At 46.7% G+C, this 22122-nt stretch overlaps 2 protein-coding genes across 5 annotated transcripts in view; both read left to right on the forward strand.

Annotated features, from left to right (window-relative positions):
- The first annotated feature begins 9131 nt into the window (after positions 1-9131).
- Positions 9132-11543, forward strand: LOC108415113. Of its 2 annotated transcripts, none has more exons than XM_017688087.1 (3): positions 9132-9214; positions 9286-9338; positions 9910-11543. In XM_017688087.1, exons 1-3 carry the CDS (start codon positions 9192-9194, stop codon positions 11322-11324), a joined length of 1491 nt encoding a protein of 496 aa, XP_017543576.1. In that variant the 5' UTR covers positions 9132-9191; the 3' UTR covers positions 11325-11543. The 2 variants fall into 2 exon arrangements, with proteins under 2 accessions (XP_017543576.1, XP_017543577.1); XM_017688088.1 differs by having other exon boundaries at positions 9913-11543.
- A 1010-nt stretch (positions 11544-12553) lies between these two features.
- Positions 12554-22122, forward strand: part of kdf1b (keratinocyte differentiation factor 1b) — a 13534-nt gene continuing 3965 nt past the window's right edge. The window contains exons 1-2 of one of the 3 annotated variants that reach the window (XM_017688091.2): positions 12554-12626; positions 19456-20369. In XM_017688091.2, coding sequence (XP_017543580.1) covers positions 19475-20369 — 895 coding nt within the window. In that variant the 5' untranslated portion in view covers positions 12554-12626; positions 19456-19474. Of the gene's footprint in view, positions 12627-12646; positions 12883-19455; positions 20370-22122 lie in introns of those variants that run through there. The other 2 variants (XM_017688090.2, XM_017688089.2) reach the window with 2 other exon arrangements.

Raw genomic sequence — 22122 nt, forward strand, 5'->3', positions numbered from 1 at the left:
TCTTCTATTAGGCCCTAAAGCTGCTAGAAATAAATTATCACACCTAATGTTGAATCTGGCCGACTTCTCAGTCACACCTGGTTCAACAGCTAAAAATCTTGGCGTTATCATAGATTCAGATCTAGCATTTGATAAACACATATCTAATGTTACTAAAACAGCTTTTCTACATCTCCGTAACATCGCCAAGCTAAGAAATGCTTTATCCTTACATGACGCAGAAAAATTAGTACATGCCTTCATTACGTCAAGGCTAGACTACTGTAATGCGCTACTGTCAGGATGTTCTAGCAGTAACTTAAATAAACTTCAGCTAGTTCAAAATGCTGCAGCCAGGGTCCTTACTAAAACTAGAAAATTTGACCATATTAGTCCAGTCCTATCAGCTCTTCACTGGCTTCCAGTCAAATTCCGCATAGACTATAAAATTCTCCTGTTAACGTATAAAGCCCTACATGGGCTCGCTCCTGAGTATCTGAGAGACCTTATCTCCTATTATGAACCACCACGATTACTTAGATCACAGGGTGCTGGCTTCCTAGTAGTTCCCAAAATTCAGAGAAGCTCTGCAGGAGGAAGAGCTTTCTCTTATAAAGCGCCCCAACTCTGGAATAATCTCCCCGATAATGTTCGGGACTCAGACACGGTCTCAATCTTTAAGTCTAGACTAAAAACTTACTTGTTTAGTTTAGCTTTTGGTAGTTAATGTTAATTCCCTTTAGATAAGGCTGCAGATCCAGGGGTTCATGGACATAGTGAATTGTGGGTAAACTGAGATGCTGGTGCTGCTGTCACTCACTACATGCAGTCACTCAGGTTTGTGGACGGTGGAGTGGGTGAATGCCAATGTCTCAGGGAGCCTCCGTGTCTATGTTACCTTCTGGCTCTCTCCCTTTAGTTAGGCTGTCATATTCAGACCTGCCGGAGTCATTAGTCACACTCTGATAATTTTTTACATTTTCTGTTCTTCATAAATACAGTCTAAACTAATTCCTAAATCTTTCCTTCCTCCGAGTTACTGACTGTCCACCGGTCCGGCCCAATACTGATGGATGTCCCACCCTCAAGTCCCCCTGTCCCCCTGATTGACCAGACTGATGGAAGTTTCTGGAACGCAGCTTCTCCACTACAGATCACATCCAAATCTATATGAACTCTAATTGTTTCCACTGTTGATTATACACACCTGAATATATTAGAACTGCGTGGATGTAAAATTGACTTTTCAATGTTTAACTTATAAGTTGTCTGACCAGTGGTAGGATGGTCCCCCCTTTAGATGTGAGTCTTGGTCCTCCCGAGGTTTCTTCCTCCTCCAGCTCTGAGGGAGTTTTTCCTTGCCTCAGCGCTCACGGGGGTTCTGTATATTCTGTATATTATGTTCAGTGTTTTGTCTGATTCTCTGTGCTGTGATTCCCATTTTTGTAAAGCTGCTTTGTGACAACATCAGTTGTAAAAAGCGCTATATAAATAAATTTGATTTGATTTGATTTGATGAGTTGTTTGTCAGTAAAGTTATGAAGAATACAGTTATAAGAACCCAGGGTTATAGTAGCTGTTCAGTTCTATAGCCTGATTCATTTGAATGAATTATTGATTAGATACATTATTTATTAGATAGTTATTTATTTAGAAATTAATAGATAAATATTGATTGATATATATATATTTCTGCTGCAAGGGCCTAGGCCGCCAAGGGCTCCCCTGCAATCTCCCACTGCCTGCACTGCACTGCACCGCTCCCCTATGCTGGACCTTGTGGGTGGAGGGCCCCATGGTCACCCCACGTTGCCTCTTCAGGCTGAGCCCGGCCGAGTTATGTGGGCTGCCTGGCCAACAGGTGCTCACCGGGGGACACTAACCCCAGGCCTGGCTCCAGGGGTAGGTCCTGGTGACCTTATCCCGGGCAGGCTACATGGTATTCTGTGCCCATTTTTCATTCCAGACCTGTTCACCCTGGGAGACCCTACCAGGAGCATATTGCTCCTGATGATCCTTAGCTCTGAAGATCCCTAGACCACACAAGCCCTTCAGCCATGACAAGGCCCCGATCCACCCTCTTGCGGATTGTTGAGGGGGCATGGGAGTCCCCGAGATATCTTGTGGGAGGTCCTCCGGGAGTGTGGGGTACCGGGGTTGCTACTCTGGGCCCTTCAATCTCTGTACTCCTAGAGTGAGAGCTGTGTTCATATACTCAGTCGGACCCTTTCAGTATTAGCATTGGGCTTTGCCAGGGTTGTGCCCTGTCTCCACTCCTGTTTGTGATATTCATGGACATGGTGTCAAGGTGTAGCCAAGGTCAGGAAGGCATTATGTGTAGAGGCCAGAGGGTGGCATCCCTGCTGTTTGCAGACGATGTTGTTCTTTTGCCGGAATCACATGGATGCCTTCAGCGCTCACTGAGCGGTTTGCAGCTGAGTGTGAAGCAGTCGGTATGCAGATCAGCACCTCCAAATCTGAGTACATGGTCTTAGCCCAGAAAAGGATGACATGCCCACTCCAGGTAAGCGGAAAGGACTTGACCCAGGTGGAGGAGTTTAAGTGTCTCAGGGTCTTGTTGACGAGTGATGGGAAGAGGGATGGTGGGATCGGCTGCAGGCTGGGACATGTGGCAGCAGCAATGTGGTCACTGTACCGGAATATAGTGGTGAAGAGGAGCTGAGTCAAAAGTGGTTTGGGCATCTGATTCGGATGGCCCCTGGACGCCTCCCAGTGGGGGTGTACCAGGCACGGCCTATCAGGATAAGACCCCGGGGTTGTCCTAGGACCTGCTGGAGGGATTACATCTCCAAGTCGCCTGGGAGCGGCTTGGGGTCCCTGGGAATGAGCTGGAGGAAGTTGCGGGGGAACAGGGTCATCTGGGATTCTCTGCTCTCCCAACTGTTACCGCAACCGTATCTGGATTAAGCGGTCAACTACAATGATGATGATGTATTTATTGCAATATTAGTGTTTTTCTGAGCATATAAACACTCTTTAATGTGTAATTTTGTCAGGTGTCTAAGACTTTTGCACGCTGAGCCGGACGGTGCTTGACCTGAATGAACTCACTAACAAAGCTTATTCGACTTTATTAGACTTTATTTTAAATACAGTATAAAAGCCCACAGCACACACATAATCAATATTTAATGTACTACTAATCTCATCATAATCCAGCTACAAGAGATCACTATTAATTATCATTTACACTGTATTACAGGGTGAATAGTAAAGTTGTGTCAATAGGCATTATGTTCCAGAGGAGTTATACAGTTTTACAGTTATATATTTACAGTTATACAGTTTTAAAGTTATATATTTACAGTCTTAGAGTTACACAGTTAAATATTTGCAAGTTTACAGTTTTGCAGTTAAACATTTACAAAGTTTTACAGTTGTTCAGTTATATACACTACTCAAAAAAATAAAGGGACCACTTAAACAACACAATATAACTCCAAGTAAATCAAACTTCTGTGAAATCAAACTGTCCACTTAGGAAGCAACACTGACCATCAGTTTCACAGCTGTTGTGCAAATGGAACAGACAACAGGTGGAAATTACTGGCGATTAGCAAGACACACTCAATAAAGGAGTGGTTCTGCAGGTGGGACCACAGACCACTTCTCAGTACCTTTCTGCTTTCTGGCTGATGTTTTGGTCTTTTGAATGTTGGTGGTCTTTCACACTCGTGGTAGCAGGAGACGGACTCTAGAACCCACACAAGTGGCTCAGGTAGTGCAGCTCATCCAGGATGGCACATCAATGTGAGCTGTGGCAAGAAGGTTTGCTGTGTCTGTCAGCGTAGTGTCCAGAGGCTGGAGGCGCTACCAGGAGACAGGCCAGTACACCAGGAGATGTGGAGGAGGCCGTAAGAGGGCAATAACCCAGCAGCAGGACCGCTACCTCCGCCTTTGTGCAAGGAGGAACAGGAGGAGCACTGCCAGAGCCCTGCAGAATGACCTCCAGCAGGCCACAAATGTGCATGTGTCTGCACAAACGGTTAGAAACCGACTCCAGGAAAATTAATTTCTCCCTGACAGTGAAAAACAATGAAAGTAATAAGCTGCAGAACAGACGACGAGCAGGATCAGTCATAAATCACGCACTGCATGAAGGCGCTTCTCGTATGTAAACCCCCCGCGCTGTGGGCAGCGGCCTGCCTTGATTTCTTACAAAGCCCTGATAAGTCCTCGGCGGCGCACAGTAGGTGGAGACTTGTGCGTCGCTGATGAGTTTTGTGAGAATCACAGTCATTTCTCTGATTAATGAGACTCTCTCACCATCTTATTTATCAGCTCTTCCTTTTCTTCACTCTCCTCACTCTGAGGTCCTCCTGACCAAATGACTCATGTCAGCGTTTGCTGATACCTACAGAAGAAAATCTCTCGTTTCCTCTCTTTCTTTTTTACAATCTCTCCCAACAGAACATAACAGAAATACGTATCTCTGTCTAAAAGAAGCTGCATGTATTGGATACTGACTCACTCTCAGTCTGATGTCAACGACAGGAAAAACTATTTCCACTGTATGTTGTGTCGCCCCAACACTCTACAGTACAGTTTAGTGTAGTGTACAGTGTAGTGTAGTGGTGTACTGTACAGTGTAGTGTAGTATACAGTGTGGTGTGGTGGTGTAGTATACAATGTAGTGTCATGGTACAGTGTGTAGTGTAGTGGTGTAGTGTAGTGGTTTATCGTCATGTAGTGATGTAGTGTAATGTATAATTTAGCATAGCATACAGTGCAGTGTACGGTGTAGTGGCATATTGTACAGTGTAGTGTATTGGTGTACTGTACAGTGTAGTGTAGTGGTGTAGTGTAGTGGCGTAATGTACAGTCTAGTGTATTGGTATACTGTACAGTGTAGTGTAGTGGCATATAGTACAGTGTAGTGTATTGGTGTACTGTACAGTGTAGTGTAGTGGTGTAGTGTAGTGGCGCAATGTACAGTCTAGTGTATTGGTGTACTATACAGTGTAGTGTAGTGGCATATAGTACAGTGTAGTGTATTGGTGTAGTGCACAGTGTAATGCAGTGGTGTACATGTGGATTCCTGCTCTTACACAAGAGATGACCTTGTTTCACTGTCTCAGCTTCTCCTGGACCTACAGGAACAAAAGAAGAACAATATGCAGGATGAAATGAGTTGCCAGGGAAAGTAGGGCAGCATGACAGATCTTCTCCACATCCGTGTCATCGGCATCAGGAGACGGACGGGTTCCTCTCACTCTGGACCGTGTGAGGATGACGCTAATGATCCCTATCGATCACTAGCAGTGACGGGATACTGTTGGAGCTCTAAGTGGAAAAGAGGGAGAGAAACGTTTGATGATGTGATCCTAAACCTACACAGAAAGCAGAGGAGACTGGAGCTTCTGTTTGTGAAAGAAAGCCTAATTTGTTGTTGGACGCTGATTATGAGAAAATGATTTGAGGATGAATAAATATTAGGACAGATCCCAAATCTGTCTATTTTAAATGAGTTCATTACAGATGGTAGATAACGAGGGTCAGGTGAAGGTTGTGTGGCTCATTGGTGTCATTTGCATTAAGAGGTTAAGAGGAGTTAATTTATCACACTAACTGGAATCTCGTCTAACAGAAATAACGCTCCAGTCAGGATCTGTTTAACACTAGAAGTCCCAGAGAGGGGTCATTTAACATTTCTACCTCTGGAACCCAGAGACGGGTCGAGTGACCTGAAGGATTTTAGCTAACATCCTATAATCACCGTCTTTTGTTCTGTAAATAAGGCCATTACTGGCGCACCACAGGAGGCTGTTGTTTGCCATTGAGTTTAGCTATTTAGTTTCTAGTTAGTTCTATTCAGTTTGTTGTATTTGATAATATAAAGATTATACATTTTGTATTTAGTTTTATTTGAGCAAAAAAGCAAACAAAGAATGATTTATTTTTTTTATTTTAAATAGAGAATTAGAAATTTTACAGCAAGGTACAGCTGTGAGTAATGACCAGAAGCATTTGTGTCAAGAGGACTGAAATTTCAGCGTGAAAAATTTAAGAACAACTCTTATTTGTTTCCATGCTTTTTATTTTTGTTATAAAAATAATACAAAAAATACAAGGAATAAAACAATTCCACACATATTTACAATAGTCTGCAGTGGGGGGCTGCGTGTGTGAGTGGCATTTCTTTGTGTGGCTAGCATTTCAGCACTCACTCAGCAGTCTGTCTGCACTCTCAGAACATACCTGGCACTGCCAGGGTATGTCCCTGGTACATTTGCCACACGTGTATTTGTAGCAGTCGACACATCTCACAGTTGCACAATTGTTCGTGCATCTATGGTTGACCTGACACTTCGCCCTTTTGCCAGGGCTGGGTGTGGAAGGTTGTTGCCGAAGCAGTTTCTCCTTGCGTGCCTTCTTCTCACTCACATGAGAGTCACCCAACTCTTTTGCAAGCTCAACCAGGACGTCCACCCGTCTTTCCTGCACCCCAGTGCATGCCTGATAAAGCACATGTGCATTTAGTGCTGCCATGTCAATCATGTTGTAGAACACGGCGACTGGCCATCCCCGTGTTCCTGCACGCATGCTGTACTCCCGCATTTGGTCCATTACATCCACCCTGCACTTTGTGTTGTTGTATTGTGTGACCGTGTTTGGCTTCCTTTTGGTGGTATCCTCAGTCTCAACCACACTGTGCAGTGGTTGAAAACACCTGAGTGGTGAATTCAGTGCGGTCCATCTGTCTAGCGGATTGAGGAATTTCCTGGCGACTCTTGTTGACTGTGCCGAGGATAGTGGTTTTCCGGCTAAGCAGTCGTTGTGCAAGTGAGAGTGATGTAAAGAAATTGTCCGTGGTTACAGTTCTGTCCTTGTCCATGAATGGTTCCATCAGCCTCATCACTACAGTCTCGGACAGTCTCTCCCCGTTGGGACGACTGGGGTCCTTGCCAAGATATGGGAGGACATTACAGATGTACTTTGATTTCAAGTCGCAAGCCACCCAAAACTTAATACCAAACTTGTCTGGTTTTGCTGCACTGTATTGCAGAAAACAGCAGTGAGTCTTTGACGGGAAAAGCTGTTCATCAATAGTGATGTGTCGACCAGGGCTGTAGGATGCGATGCAGTTGGTGACAAATGATCTCCACACATCAGAGATTGCAGCAAACTTATCGGTCTCCGCTCGCTCACTGCGTGTGAACATGTCATCAAAGCGTAGGTGTTGCATGATGTCTTGGAAGCGGTTTCGGGCCATAGTTGCAATGATCCTTGGGTTTGCAAGGTTTGCTGACCAGCTGTCACGTAGTGATGGAACCTTGGTCACCCCCCTCAAGATAATGACTGAAATAAATGCCATTAGTTCTGGGAGATCCATGAACCAATCCACCTGCTCCATGTGACGTGCATGTTGTGTCGTCCATTCTTGAATGCTACGAAGCATGTCAAGAGTGATAAAACAGAGGAAGCTCTGAAGGCGACTCCGGACACTAGCTCTTGGCTCTCCATCTGTAGGGTACGGTTCTATTGGGGTGAAATGGAGACGTTTCCCCACTTGTTCTTCACGCCACACTGTACCATCTTTTGCGGTCTCTGTCGGCTCACTCGCCAACCGAGCTCTCTTTTTTGGTAGAGGAGGAGTTTCCTCATCTGCAAGATAAATAATTAAAAATTAAACATTTAGTTTTGGTTCTAAATAAAAAAGATAGTCAGAAAATGGAAATAGGTAATTTGAGAAATCTAACCTGAAGACAGCTCAGAGTCCGAATCCGGTTGAAGGACTATGTCTTCTCCATCTGAGTCACAAGGGTTGGTGTTACTCAGGATCCGTTCCAATGCCTGTTGAGTGGTGAACCTTCTCTGCATTTTGTTTCTTGTGAACAAAATAGGTGAAGCAGTCACCTATTCATCCCCCACAGCACAAAAGGCTGCATGCAAATTTGCTAAGGTGTTAACAACCTTATTCATGTCCCCTGCACAACAATGCAGCTGGGGGGTGGACAGACACTCAGGAGCAACTTACATTCTTTTGCTTACACCCTTTTGCAAGAGGTTGAGGTGGATCAACACAGTTAATTTGTTTTCTTTTTCTAAACTGTCAGAGACTCTAATCTTAAATGTCAGCGATGCTGAGTGTTGAGCTGAAGCTCATATCAATGCTGGTGTTTTCCTGGAATGAAGTTATTGATGATGAGCTGAAGCTTCGTGTATGGATGGAGAATGGGGTCAGTTTTTTAAAGGTGACCGTGTAGGGTTAGGGTTCATATTCAATCTCAAGGCCCCATTCGCTGACCTTTAAAGGACACTGTCACCGTCCAGCTGATTACATCAACACATTAAAGGTTGCTCTGATGTGTAGCTGATAGCAATATAAACTCCATCAACATTCAGAGAGAAATTCATTTGCGAGATTCACTCCAAAACACAGGAAATGCATTTTTAACTATTTTGATATAACAGAGTTTGGAAAAGAATAACATCAGAAATGTAACAAAAAACATTTTCACTTGTGGAATAAAAGAAAATAGCATTGATTTTCTAGTATGTGTAAAAGTCCACAACAAGGTCGGAAAAGAACTCCTTCTTGAAATGTAAAATGTATTAATCACATATATATATATATATATATATATATATATATATATATAATTTCTTCATTTGTTTTTGTTTATTTAATGTACATTTTGGAATGGCTTGGAATTATTTGAAATGTATCTCACACATAAAGATACATGCTAATTTATTTTTTGTTAACGTAACGTTGTTTACGTTAGTCGTTTATTTCTTGCTGGCCTTTACTAGTCCAAATACTACATTTGCAGCGCTGTAATTTAAGAGTTTCTCTGCTGCATGTACAGGTGTTCTTTGGGCCACTAGGGGGCTCCAGTGGACACCTGAAGTCAGAAATTAACCACTTCAAAACATTAGCTGTGAAACTTGGTCAGTTCTAACAGCTGTAATAATCAGAAAATGTTCAAAGGGATAAAATCCTAAATATCTCCAAAATCCAAACTCCAGAATTATTCCCAAATGGCAATCTGACTTGGCCAGGTGGTCATGTGATCTTCATCCATGTGTCACATGACAACAATGATGCTAATCAGCTGCAATCAGCCCTGCTCTCTGATTGGCTGATTAGTACAAGCTCAGTTTTTAAACTCCTGTTGCTGTTGAGTAGATAAGTCTGGACCACTATGAGCACTTGCTGAGACTTTGTGTTCTCTGTGGGGGTCATCATGTCTGCGGTGGTCTGTTTATGGTAAGCTGGGCAGATGATTAGTGTTGGAAGTGTTTTGATTTGGTTTGACTTTGTCTTTAACTTCTTTACAGGTTATTTCTTGGTTTGGTTTTCTCTCACGTGAGCTGCTCTCAAAATTATGCAGGTATGTAACTGTAAACAAGCACTTTATGCCCCTTCAGATTTTACAGAAACTCCTCCATAATCCAGTGTGTGAGATGTAATCAGAGAGATTCAGAGCAGTTTGGTGTGAAATGGTTCAGACGTCTTTACAGTGGTGGTGATGGGAACCAGGCGTCGCCATGACTACAACACAGATATAGACACTTTATTTACCATCCAGAACCACCAGAGAACCTACACGAGTCTTCTGAGCTTATATGGAATGTTGATGATGGAAAACAGTGGAAAATCTGGAATAATGAGTTTTCTTTGGGGACTATTTTGCCGCACAGCGCCCTGCATGTCTCCCTCCACCATGAATGGGGTTGAAGTTCTCTAAACTCTCATAAAACAGCGTCTCAGTCATCAGGCAGTGAATTCAGAACCAGTTCATGTAGGAACTTTCTGTAGGAGCTTTTAGAGGGGGACGTCTGGTTCCCACCACCTCCAAAGACCTTGTTTCAGTTGTGTGTTTACATCTTAATCACTTGTATAGCTTAAAATCAGTAGAACTGTGATTGTTCATCTAGTAAACTTTGTTTTCTTACATTCAGAAGGCCTTGCAGGAAGTTCTCCAAAAGCCTTCAGCTCCTATGGCCCAATACAAAGTCAAGACACCTACAGTAGATCTGTGGCATCCAGATTTGGCCCGTCCTCTCCTCTGCATGGACCCGTCTCTTCCTACCAAAGTGCAAGCATCTCCAAGAACATCCACACTAGTGTTAGCAGATCTGGCTTACGTGCAAGTGGTGCTACAGAACATTCTGTGAACCAAAACAACCCCAGTTTTCAGCAGAGGAAGTCATATGGGGCCAAATCTTGGTCCAGCATGGCTAAACCATCAGTTGTCAGTTCTGGAGGCATTATTATATTACAGGAAGGTGGAGGTTCTCAAGGTTCTCATAAGAAGCCTAATCAACATCCAGTTATCAGTAATGGCTCTAAGCCAAGCAAAGTCAATCAAATTAGGTGGCGTTCTGCAAATGTCCGATCAGGCAGTACCTCCTCTAACTCCTTCCAGAGTGGAGCACTTGATCATTCAGCCAGGGAAACTTCTGGGGATCGACGTGCTGGATATAAGGACCAAAAACCAGCCCCTGTATACTCCATCCAAAAGCCAAATAAAGATCCTCAGGTACGGTTTGGGATTCCTGAAAGCTCTACATGCAACTTTGATATCCCAAAAGTTTATGGACGAGGGTCCATCAGAAGATGTTCCAGATATAGGGAAGATTCAGTCTGGCCAGACGGCTCCTCTGACACCATTTTACAATTTGCACCAAGCCAGTTTAACCAGAACTTCTCTCTAAGCAGGTCTTCAGTCACAACTGTCTTCACGAGTGCAGTTCAGACCAACGATGGTGGTGTTGGCAAGACTGTGTCTGCTCCGAACAGTCCTGTGTTACAGGCCTGGAGTGGAAACCGGTTGTTACCTGGAGACACTAATCAGGATATTGTGCCCTTTCAACACCATGATGTCCAGTCAAGCCGCACCGCACGGCTGTTTTATCACCTCCAGGATAAAGCAGCTAGTTCACGTGTCTACGTGGTCCGTGAAAATGCTCCTTACCCTGCGGAGATCATCCAAAACCACTACAGACAAACTCTTCCCAGCAGTTCTGTACCTTCAGCATGGAATGGTAGAAACCAATCAAGCTGCACTACCCATTCATCATCTGGATCAAGTTCTCAGCAGCGTGGGGGGGTTGGCAGTATGAAGCCAGTTTCAGAGCCTTACCGATCATCTCAAAGAGGTGTCTGGAATGTTCCACCTGGGAAGGAAGGCACTTCAGACTTTAACGGCTACAGCCGAAGGTTCCTGAGCAGTAAAGTATCTGATTCCCGTCAGGTTCCTGCAGCCAGTTCATTCAGACACGGTTACTATCCTGGAGCAGTTTCTTACCAACAAAGATCAACCAGAGACCACATTTCTACCGTCCACCACCAACTCTCAAACCCCTCTAAATGACCACTGTGGGTCTCCTTCCACAGGAAGCCATGACTGTCAGTGTGGAGTCAGTGAGTGCTGGAGGTGAGCTGAGGACTTGCTGTAGGTCCTACCTGGACAGGTATGGGGTCTGTGTGGGTGGTCTTAAAAGTATTGAACCTTTGTCCTTGTACAGCTTTTTCCTGTTTTGTTATGTAACTGTTTGCCTCAAATTTCATTAAATGGTGTTTGATCAAGTGACTTGATGTGTAGTGACTGCCCTTTATGACCTGTGAGTCTTTTCTATGCAAATTTAATTCAGAACTGAGAAACCCGCTTGGTACCTTTTTAACTGGTGTTTTAGATCTTGAGGATAAGATGCACAATTATGAAAAAGTTAACGGGGTTCTTTAACCTGCTTTTTCCCTCATAATGGTTCAGATGTCTTTACAGTGGTGGTGATGGGAACCAGGTGTCGCCATGACTACAACACAGATATAGACACTTTACTTACCATCCAGAACCACCAGAGAACCTACATGAGTCTTCTGAGCTTATATGGAATGTTGATGATGGAAAATAGTGGAAAATCTGGAATGAGTTTTCTTTGGGGACTATTTTGCCGCACAGCGCCCTGCATGTCTCCCTCCACCATGAATGGAGTTGAAGTTCTCTAAACTCTCATAAAACAGCGTCTCAGTCATCAGGCAGTGAATTCAGAACCAGTTCATGTAGGAACTTTCTGTAGGAGCTTTTAGAGGGACGTCTGGTTCCCATCACCACTGTGAGCAGCTCTGACTCCGGAACAGAGAATTTCACACCAAACGGCTCTGATTACATCCCAGCTGTTTACTTATTCTGAACTTTAAATTTCCCCTTTTACGAGAAAGCATTTACTTTTCTATACAATGCTATATTAATATTTATCTGTTCAGTATGGCGGTATTTGTGTTGTCATGGCGACGTCTGGTTCCCGTCACTCTAAATTACTGTTTCATCTCAGCCACTGAGCTGAGCAGGAAACTTTGGAAAATGGGTGGAATTCCCCTTTTCCCGTTATCTTTGCGTCCCTGTGAGAGTCTTTAAGTTTGTTAGGAGCATCATTCTTTGAGCTCCAGCTGAAGCACATTAGCGCCATCTAGCGTTAAGGATCCGCCGCCTAAACACTGGGATCAAATCAGGGCGTTTTAAAGTGTGTCCGCGTTTTAAACGCAGTTTTACAGCCCTCGGCTTTGTCTCCGCCGCATCGATCAAATATAACGCGGTTTAAAGCTGTTATTGGTGAAATAATCGTGAATGAGTGTCCACATGACGTCACCGTGAAGGACGTACCTGCGGCCTCAGGTAGCAGCCATAAGAGGAGGAGACAGCTGTCCGATCAGGACGCCTCTTTATTTCCTTCCACACGGATTAGTCAAACTGACCGATTGGTGATTGATTAGGTGGCGTCCAGATGAGTTTTTGGGAATAACTGGTTTTCAGGTCAAACTTCGTGCGGAGGGAAAACGCTGGACTTCCGGAAGCTTTTCCCAAACACAGCAGACTTCCACATTTCTCCCATATGCCGTGAATAAAGTCTGGGAAGTGAGGTCAGTGCGAGGTCAGTGCTGTTAAACGCGCCTGGTTGTGGTCGAATAAACAATTTATTTATTTTCTGCCGTAAACTTTACTTGTTTTTGGAATTTTCCGTTCCACCTTAAAAGTTGCAACAGTTACAGTCTGGCGCCTGACTGCAGACCTGAGGCAACAGACTGTAACTGCTGCACCATTTAAGGTGGAACGGAAAATTCCTAAAAACAAGCCGACTTCAGCCTCGCGCGTGTATTTAAAGAATCTGAAGTCGCTCCTACGGTCACTTAGAGCCGGACAACCCCGCAGTGTCCGAGGGCCAAACCTGTTATGTCTTAACTTAGTGTTGTTGTCCAGCCTGTGGGGTTTAAGGTTTCTGCGCCTCCAGCTCGTCGTGTTTGCTTTTTAAGGCTAAAGGTTGAATCAAAATCGAAACTCAGCCTCCAAAACTTTTTTCAGTCCTGCTTACGAGCTTTTCTCCAAGCTGTGCTCTGAATTTGAATATATAATGTTCTTATACAGTCTCTGCTAAATGTAAACCGCTTATAATTTAGCTCAATAATCGGCTTTAATCTGTCTGGAAGTTTGTTTTTAGTAAGTTAATAATTTGGCCTGAACTTTTGAAGAAGCTGGTTAGAAAGTGCTTAAAGGGCTCATATCCTACATTTTCTCTTTTTATTTAGTGTTGTATGTATGTACAAACAGACTGAATGATTCATGAAGGTGGTGTGTATATATACACACTATATTTCCAAAAGTATTCGCTCGTCTGGCTTCACACGCATATGAACTTGAGTGACATCCCATTCTTGATCCATAGGGTTTAATATGATGTCGGCCCACCCTTTGCAGCTATAACAGCTTCAGCTCTTCTGGGAAGGCTTTCCACAAGGGTTAGGAGTGTGTTTATGGGAATTTCTGACCGTTCTTCCAGAAGCGCATTTGTGAGGTCAGACACTGATGTTGGACGAGAAGGTCTGGCTCACAGTCTCCACTCTAATTCATCCCAAAGGTGTTCTATGGGGTTGAGGTCAGGACTCTGTGCAGGCCAGTCAAGTTGTTCCACACCAAACTGGCTCATCCACGTCTTTATGGACCTGCTTTGTGCACTGGTGAGCAGTCATGTTGGAGCAGGAAGGGGCCGTCCCCAAACTTCCCACAAAGTTGGGAGCATGAAATTGTCCAAAAAACGGAGAAGCGTGATTGGTCACTCCAGAGAACTCGTCTCCACTGCTCTAGAGTCCAGTGGCGGCGCTTTACTCCACTGCATTCCACGCTTTGCATTGCGCTTGGTGATGTAAGGCTTGGATGCAGCTGCTTGGCCATGGAAACCCATTCCATGAAACTCTCTACGCTGTTCTTGAGCTGATCTGAAGGCCACATGAAGTTTGGAGGTCTGTAGTGATTGACTCTGCAGAAAGTCGGTGACCTCTGCACACTATGCCCCTCAGCATCCGCTGACCGCTCTGTCATTTTACGTGGCCGACCACTTCGTGGCTGAGCTGCTGTCGTTCCCAATCGCTTCCCCTTTGTTATAATCCCACTGACAGTGGACTGTGGAATATTTAGTAGTGAGGAAATTTCACGACTGGACTTGCTGCACAGGTGGCGTCCGATCACGGTACCACGCTGGAATTCACTGAGCTCCTGAGAGCGACCCATTAAGGTTTAAGGTGGAATGGAAAATTCATACGAGAAGCCGGATGTGTGTGGAGGTGGGGGGGTGGTTGTGTGTGGAGGTGGGGGGCATGGTTGTGTGTGTGTGTGGAGGTGGGGGGCATGGTTGTGTGTGTGTGTGGAGGTGGGGGGCGTGGTTGTGTGTGTGTGTGGAGGTGGGGGGGGTGGTTGTGTATATGTGTGGAGGTGGGGGGGTGGTTGTGTGTGTGTGTGTTTTGGGGGGATGAGTGATGTGTGTGTGTGTGTGTGTGTGTGTGTGTGTGTGTGTTGGGGGGATGAGTGATTGTGTGTGTGTGTGTTGGGGGGATGAGTGATTGTGTGTGTGTGTGTTGGGGGGTGAGTGATTGTGTGTGTGTGTGTGTGTTGGGGGGGTGAGTGATTGTGTGTGTGTGTGTGTGTGTGTTGGGGGGGTGAGTGTGTGTGTGTGTGTGTGTTGGGGGTGAGTGAGTGTGTGTGTGTGTTGGGGGGATGAGTGGTTGTGTGTGTGTGGAGGTGGGGGGCGTGGTTGTGTGTGTGTGTGTGCAGGTGGGGTGCGTGGTTGTGTGTGTGTGTGGAGGTGGGGGGCGTGGTTGTGTGGAGGTGGGGGGGTGGTTGTGTGTTTGTGTGGAGGTGGGGGGCGTGTGTGTGTGTGGAGGTGGGGGGGTGGTTGTGTGTGGAGGTGGGGGCCGTGGTTGTGTGTGTGTGTGGAGGTGGGGGGGTGGTTGTGTATATGTGTGGAGGTGGGGGGTGGTTGTGTGTGTGTGTGTGTGTGTGTGTGTTGGGGGGATGAGTGATTGTGTGTGTGTGTGTGTGTGTGTGTGTGTGTGTGTGTTGGGGGGGTGAGTGAGTGTGTGTGTGTGTTGGGGGGGTGACTGAGTGTGTGTGTGTGTGTGTTGGGGGGTGAGTGTGTGTGTGTGTGTGTGTGTGTTGGGGGGGTGAGTGAGTGTGTGTGTGTGTTGGGGGGGTGAGTGAGTGTGTGTGTGTGTTGGGGGGGTGAGTGAGTGTGTGTGTGTGTGTTGGGGGGGTGAGTGAGTGTGTGTGTGTGTGTGTGTTGGGGGGGTGAGTGAGTGTGTGTGTGTGTTGGGGGGGTGAGTGAGTGAGTGTGTGTGTGTGTGTTGGGGGGGTGAGTGAGTGTGTGTGTGTGTGTGTGTGTGTGTTGGGGGGGTGAATGAGTGAGTGTGTGTGTGTGTGTTGGGGGGGTGAGTGAGTGAGTGTGTGTGTGTGTGTGTGTTGGGGGGTGAGTGAGTGAGTGTGTGTGTGTGTTGGGGGGGTGAGTGAGTGAGTGTGTGTGTTGGGGGGGTGAGTGAGTGAGTGTGTGTGTTGGGGGGGTGAGTGATTGTGTGTGTGTGTTGGGGGGGTGAGTGATTGTGTGTGTGTGTTGGGGGGGGTGAGTGATTGTGTGTGTGTGTTGGGGGGATGAGTGATTGTGTGTGTGTGTGTGTTGGGGGGGTGAGTGATTGTGTGTGTGTGTTGGGGGGATGAGTGATTGTGTGTGTGTGTGTGTGTTGGGGGGGTGAGTGATTGTGTGTGTGTGTTGGGGGGATGAGTGATTGTGTGTGTGTGTGTGTGTTGGGGGGATGAGTGATTGTTTGTGTGTGTTTGTGTGTGTTGGGGGGGTGAGTGAGTGAGTGTGTGTGTGTGTGTGTGTGTGTTGGGGGCTGAGTGAGTGAGTGTGTGTTTGTGTTGGGGGATGAGTGATTGTGTGTGTGTGTGTGTTGGGGTGTGTGTGTGTGTGTGTGTGTTGGGGGGTGAGTGATTGTGTGTGTGTTGGGGTGAGTGATTGTGTGTGTGTGTTGGGGGGATGAGTGATTGTGTGTGTGTGTGTGTGTGTGTTGGGGGGGTGAGTGAGTGAGTGTGTGTGTGTGTGTTGGGGGGTGAGTGAGTGTGTGTGTGTGTGTGTGTTGGGGGGTGAGTGAGTGAGTGTGTGTTGGGGGGGTGAGTGAGTGTGTGTGTTGGGGGGGTGAGTGATTGTGTGTGTGTTGGGGGGATGAGTGATTGTGTGTGTGTGTGTGTGTGTTGGGGGGGTGAGTGATTGTGTGTGTGTGTTGGGGGGATGAGTGATTGTGTGTGTGTGTGTGTGTGTGTGTTGGGGGGGTGAGTGAGTGAGTGTGTGTGTGTGTGTTGGGGGGTGAGTGAGTGAGTGTGTGTGTGTGTGTGTTGGGGGGTGAGTGAGTGAGTGTGTGTTGGGGGGGTGAGTGAGTGTGTGTGTTGGGGGGGTGAGTGATTGTGTGTGTGTGTTGGGGGGATGAGTGATTGTGTGTGTGTGTGTGTGTGTTGGGGGGGTGAGTGATTGTGTGTGTGTGTTGGGGGGGTGAGTGAGTGTGTGTGTGTGTTGGGTGTGTGTGTGTGTGTGTGTGTGTGTGTTGGGGGTGTGTGTGTGTGTTGGGGGGATGAGTGATTGTGTGTGTGTGTGTGTGTGTGTTGGGGGGGTGAGTGATTGTGTGTGTGTGTGTTGGGGGATGAGTGATTGTGTGTGTGTGTTGGGTGTGTGTGTGTGTGTGTTGGGGGTGTGTGTGTGTGTGTGTTGGGGGGGTGAGTGAGTGATTGTGTGTGTGTGTGTGTTGGGGGGGTGAGTGATTGTGTGTGTGTTGGGGGGATGAGTGATTGTGTGTGTGTGTTGGGTGTGTGTGTGTGTGTGTGTGTGTTGGGGGTGTGTGTGTGTGTGTGTGTTGGGGGGATGAGTGATTGTGTGTGTGTGTGTGTGTGTTGGGGGTGTGTGGGGGTGTGTGTGTGTGTGTTGGGGGGATGAGTGATTGTGTGTGTGTGTGTGTTGGGGGTGTGTGTGTGTGTGTGTGTTGGGGGGATGAGTGATTGTGTGTGTGTGTGTGTTGGGGGTGTGTGTGTGTGTGTGTTGGGGGGATGAGTGATTGTGTGTGTGTGTTGGGTGTGTGTGTGTGTGTGTGTTGGGGGTGTGTGTGTGTGTGTGTGTGTGTGTGTTGGGGGGATGAGTGATTGTGTGTGTGTGTGTGTGTGTGTGTGTTGGGTGTGTGTGTGTGTGTGTTGGGGGGATGAGTGATTGTGTGTGTGTGTGTGTGTGTTGGGTGTGTGTGTGTGTGTGTGTGTTGGGGGGATGAGTGATTGTGTGTGTGTGTGTGTGTGTGTGTTGGGGGTGTGTGTGTGTGTGTGTTGGGGGTGTGTGTGTGTGTGTGTGTGTGTGTGTTGGGGGGATGAGTGAGTGTGTGTTGGGGGTGTGTGTGTGTGTGTGTGTGTTGGGGGGATGAGTGAGTGTGTGTGTGTTGGGGGTGTGTGTGTGTGTGTGTGTGTGTGTGTGTGTGTGTTGGGGGGATGAGTGATTGTGTGTGTGTGTGTGTGTTGGGGGATGAGTGATTGTGTGTGTGTGTGTTGGGGGTGTGTGTGTGTGTGTGTTGGGTGTGTGTGTGTGTGTTGGGGGGATGAGTGATTGTGTGTGTGTGTTGGGTGTGTGTGTGTGTGTGTTGGGGGGATGAGTGATTGGGTGTGTGTGTTGGGGGTGTGTGTGTGTGTTGGGGGTGTGTGTGTGTGTGTGTTGGGGGGATGAGTGATTGTGTGTGTGTGTGTTGGGGGTGTGTGTGTGTGTGTGTTGGGGGGATGAGTGATTGTGTGTGTGTGTGTGTGTTGGGTGTGTGTGTGTGTGTGTGTGTGTGTGTGTGTGTGTGTGTGTTGGGGGGATGAGTGATTGTGTGTGTGTGTGTTGGGGGTGTGTGTGTGTGTGTTGGGGGTGTGTGTGTGTGTTGGGGGGATGAGTGATTGTGTGTGTGTGTTGGGGGTGTGTGTGTGTGTGTGTGTGTGTTGGGGGGATGAGTGATTGTGTGTGTGTGTTGGGGGTGTGTGTGTGTGTGTGTTGGGGGGATGAGTGATTGTGTGTGTGTGTGTGTTGGGTGTGTGTGTGTGTGTTGGGGGTGTGTGTGTGTGTGTGTGTGTGTGTGTGTGTGTTGGGGGGATGAGTGATTGTGTGTGTGTGTGTGTGTTGGGGGTGTGTGTGTGTGTGTGTGTGTTGGGGGGATGAGTGATTGTGTGTGTGTGTGTGTGTGTGTGTGTTGTGTGTGTGTGTGTGTGTGTGTTGTGTGTGTGTGTGTGTGTGTGTGTGTGTGTGTGTGTGTGTTGGTGGGATGAGTGATTGTGTGTGTGTGTGTGTGTGTGTGTGTGTGTTGGGTGTGTGTGTGTGTGTGTGTGTGTGTGTGTGTGTGTGTGTGTGTGTGTGTGTGTGTGTGTGTGTTGGGGGGGGGTTTCTGTTGATAGTTTATCGGTCAGATCAAATCGGGTGCGGCTCGACCTGCAGTGGAACTTTAAACCTGTTAGAACTTTCCGTATTTTAAGCTCAGTGTGTGACGGAGAGGTCGAGTGGTTAGCAGTGAGTCGCTGAGGCTCAGCTGTTTTCTGTATGTGATGGTAAAAGAACCGTAAGTCTGAGAAAATGTTCTGCCTCAGTGTCTTTACCTTCAGAATGGGTTTAAAAACACTTCCTACAAAGGAGAGAACACAAATAACGACTGTAGAATCTGCATTGATTGTGTTTCGTTAATGACTTAATTTGCTACTCATTCAAAAATTACACAACTTGAATTGTTATATATGTTTAAACTTTCATTAACATTATTGTTATTATAGAAATATAATTATACTTTATTATTAATCATATTTACATTTATAATGTTAAAGCAAAGCACGTACAGTGCTTTAATCTTTCATACGTTAGTCATATATAATTAATCATTTAAATGCTGTCACACATTAATGCAAGACTTTCTAATAAAGGAAAACATTCTTAACCAGTTCATGTAGGAACTTTCTGTAGGAGCTTTTAGAGGGACGCCTGGTTCCCATCACCACCACTGTGAACAGCTCTGACTGTAGAACAGAGAATTTCATACCAAACCGCTCCGAACGACTTGCATCTTATTCGTCTAATTATGCAGGAATTCTGAGAATGTGGTAGAGTTGTCCTTTATAAGGTGTCTCTCTTTGGTAGACCCTGACTCGGCTGCAGTATGTGGAACAGTGAGCAAGGCTCTGAGAGGTGGGAGACGCCCCCCATGCAGACCAGGCCATATCAGGAGCGCTGCGTCGACCCGGTCGAGCCCGAGAGCCACCCCCCCGGAGCGCTCCACAAAATCCGGCACAAGGACGCAAACGGGAACACCGCCGAGCCAGAGACAGTCGTGTTCCTGCCCGCAAAAGCAGAGCCCACGTCTGGTTCCTGTGTCTGCGCTCCCTGCGTCTCACTGAGCGGCTGCAGGACGCTGGTGTGCAGCGTGCTGACCTGCGGGCTGTACCGGGTCTGCAGGCGTCTGCCCTGCCTGCCGTCCGGCGAGAGCTCAGGAGACGACGTGGAAGCCGCGAGGGGTGTGTCCTCAGTGCCGGACGGGAACGGCTTCTATCCCGACCTCCGTATTGGAGGAGTTAAAGTGGACACATCAGTTATCAAGGAGGAGCGTGAGCAGGTCTCATTCAGCCCCTCCAGAACCGAGCCAGACAGTCCCACCTACCCGAGCAGCAGCATCCGCTTCGACAGCCTGCAGGACGAGCACTTAGTTTACGGAGACCTGGACGAGGACGTGGACTCGCTCATCACCCGGAAGCTCCTGGAGGTTTTCTCCGAGTTTGAGATCAACGAGCTGGCGAAGTGCACCTCGGACTCCATGTTCCTGAAGCGCTCTCAGGAGATCAGCCAGCTCATCTCCGACATCGTTCAGGAGCACAACATCAAGGAGCAGGAGGCAGAGTGCCGGCTGGTGCGCGAGATCATACGCATCAGCACGCGCAAGAGCAAGAAGAAGCTGCCCTTCAGACCGCAGGAGCCACAGAGGGACAGCGGCAACGACACCTGGAGGAGCAGCAAGAGGAGCAGCAAGAAGAGCAGCTTCAACTCCGTCAGTGACGGCAGTAAGTGGCACCAATCTCACTCACAGGTCACTGCGGTCTTCCTTAAAGAGGAGTCCACCCAGAACTCTGTGAGGTGTAATCAGAGCCATTCAGAGCAGTTTGGACTGAAGCGGTTCAGGCGTCTTTCCAGTGGTGGTCATGGGAACCAGGCGTCGCCATGACTACAACACAGATATAGACACTTTATTTACCATCCAGAACCACCAGAGAACCTACACGAGTCTTTGTCTCACTAGGTCCTGCATGAGTTCCTTCACCATAAATGGAGTTTAAAAATGCGTTTTAGATCAAAACCTTTCATAATAAGTTTGTCTAGAACAGATTGTTTCTCACCAAACTGCTCTGAACTGCTCTGTTTACGTCTTAACCACTGAATTGTGGAAGAATTTTGAAAAATAGGTGGGCTTCCTTTTTTCACACAGCCCCAAATGCAGTCGATCAGCCAGAACACGTGCCTAAACATTCAGTGTCCAAGCTTTGCGTCTTTAGTTTAGAAATGGAGCTGCTAGGCTAACAGTGCTAACAAATGCTGAAAATCAACAGCCCCCAAACCGGTTTCCACAAACTCGGTCCAGAACCTTCGTGGATTTGCTCCAGTTTACGTTAATAAGCTATATAAACATCTTTAAGAAAAACAGTATTTGCCAAGATGTCATGGACAGAACTTGGGGATTTAAGATGAAATTGAAACGGCATCATCATCTGCATGACGTCCTGCTTCACGGTGCTGCTGCACAGGTCCGCGCCGTTAGCAGTTACAAGGTTGATCCCTGTAAGACAGTTAGAAGTTGCATATTTAATAAGAATAAACCCACAAAACTGAGGTGTAGCGTTCAGCAGCTACCAGCAACAGCCGCTCAGCAAGCGCGCCGAATCTCGGTGGGGGTGGGAGGAGAGTTCACCTAAACCACCTCAGTGTGTGCCCGGAGTTCAGACGAGGACCAAAGAAAAGAACAAAACAAAACCTCATCACACTGACCACTAATCAGAAGTACAGGTGGTGATGCCCTCTGAGAGAGGGAACCGGACAGAGTCAAGGAAGTGGTGAGAATGAATAAGCGCCCTGTTACCTGTATGAAGTCCCAGGTGGTACAAATAATCAAACAGCTCTTGTAATGTAAATACAAGAGTATTTATAGGATATGTAAACAGCTCTGCCATGTAAATAACACATAACACATCGCAACAGTTATTCAATACAGTGTACATCTCCAACATGTTCATGTATATATCTACACACCTATAATCTATTTTTTGCATATCTATAAGTAATTTATTCTATATACTATAATGTTGCACTATTGCACAGTCTCTTTTTGCACTATTTGCTACTATTTGCACTTCTGGTAGATGCTAACTGCATTTCGTTGCCATGTACTTGTACTGAGTAATGACAATAAAGTTGAATCTATCTATCTATCTATCTATCTATCTATCTAAAAGTGGGCAGCATCCATACATGGATGGATGTATGCTTGTATGGGTGGGTGGATGTGTGGATGGATGGATGGATGGATGGATGCTTGTGTGGATGGATGGATGGATGGATGGTTGGATGGATGGATGGATGGATGGATGGATGGATGCTTGTGTGGATGGATGGATGGATGAATGCTTGTGTGGATGGATGGATGGATGGATGGATGGATGGATGGATGGATGGATGCTTGTGTGGATGGATGGACGGATGATTGGATGGACGGACGGATGGATGGATGTACAGATGTAGGGATGTATGGACGGATGTGTGTTT

Source organism: Pygocentrus nattereri, chromosome 1, assembly GCF_015220715.1.
Source record: "Pygocentrus nattereri isolate fPygNat1 chromosome 1, fPygNat1.pri, whole genome shotgun sequence".
Taxonomy (NCBI): Eukaryota; Metazoa; Chordata; class Actinopteri; order Characiformes; family Serrasalmidae; genus Pygocentrus; species Pygocentrus nattereri.

What these genes read in the sequence shown, in the direction of transcription:
- LOC108415113 (XM_017688087.1), top strand. Translation starts at nt 9,192, where the DNA reads ATGTCTGCGGTGGTCTGTTTATG. An exon ending in TCTGCGGTGGTCTGTTTATG is followed by an intron (nt 9,215 to 9,285) that starts GTAAGCTGGGCA and finishes ACTTCTTTACAG; the next exon opens with GTTATTTCTTGGTTTGGTTT. An exon ending in CTGCTCTCAAAATTATGCAG is followed by an intron (nt 9,339 to 9,909) that starts GTATGTAACTGT and finishes TCTTACATTCAG; the next exon opens with AAGGCCTTGCAGGAAGTTCT.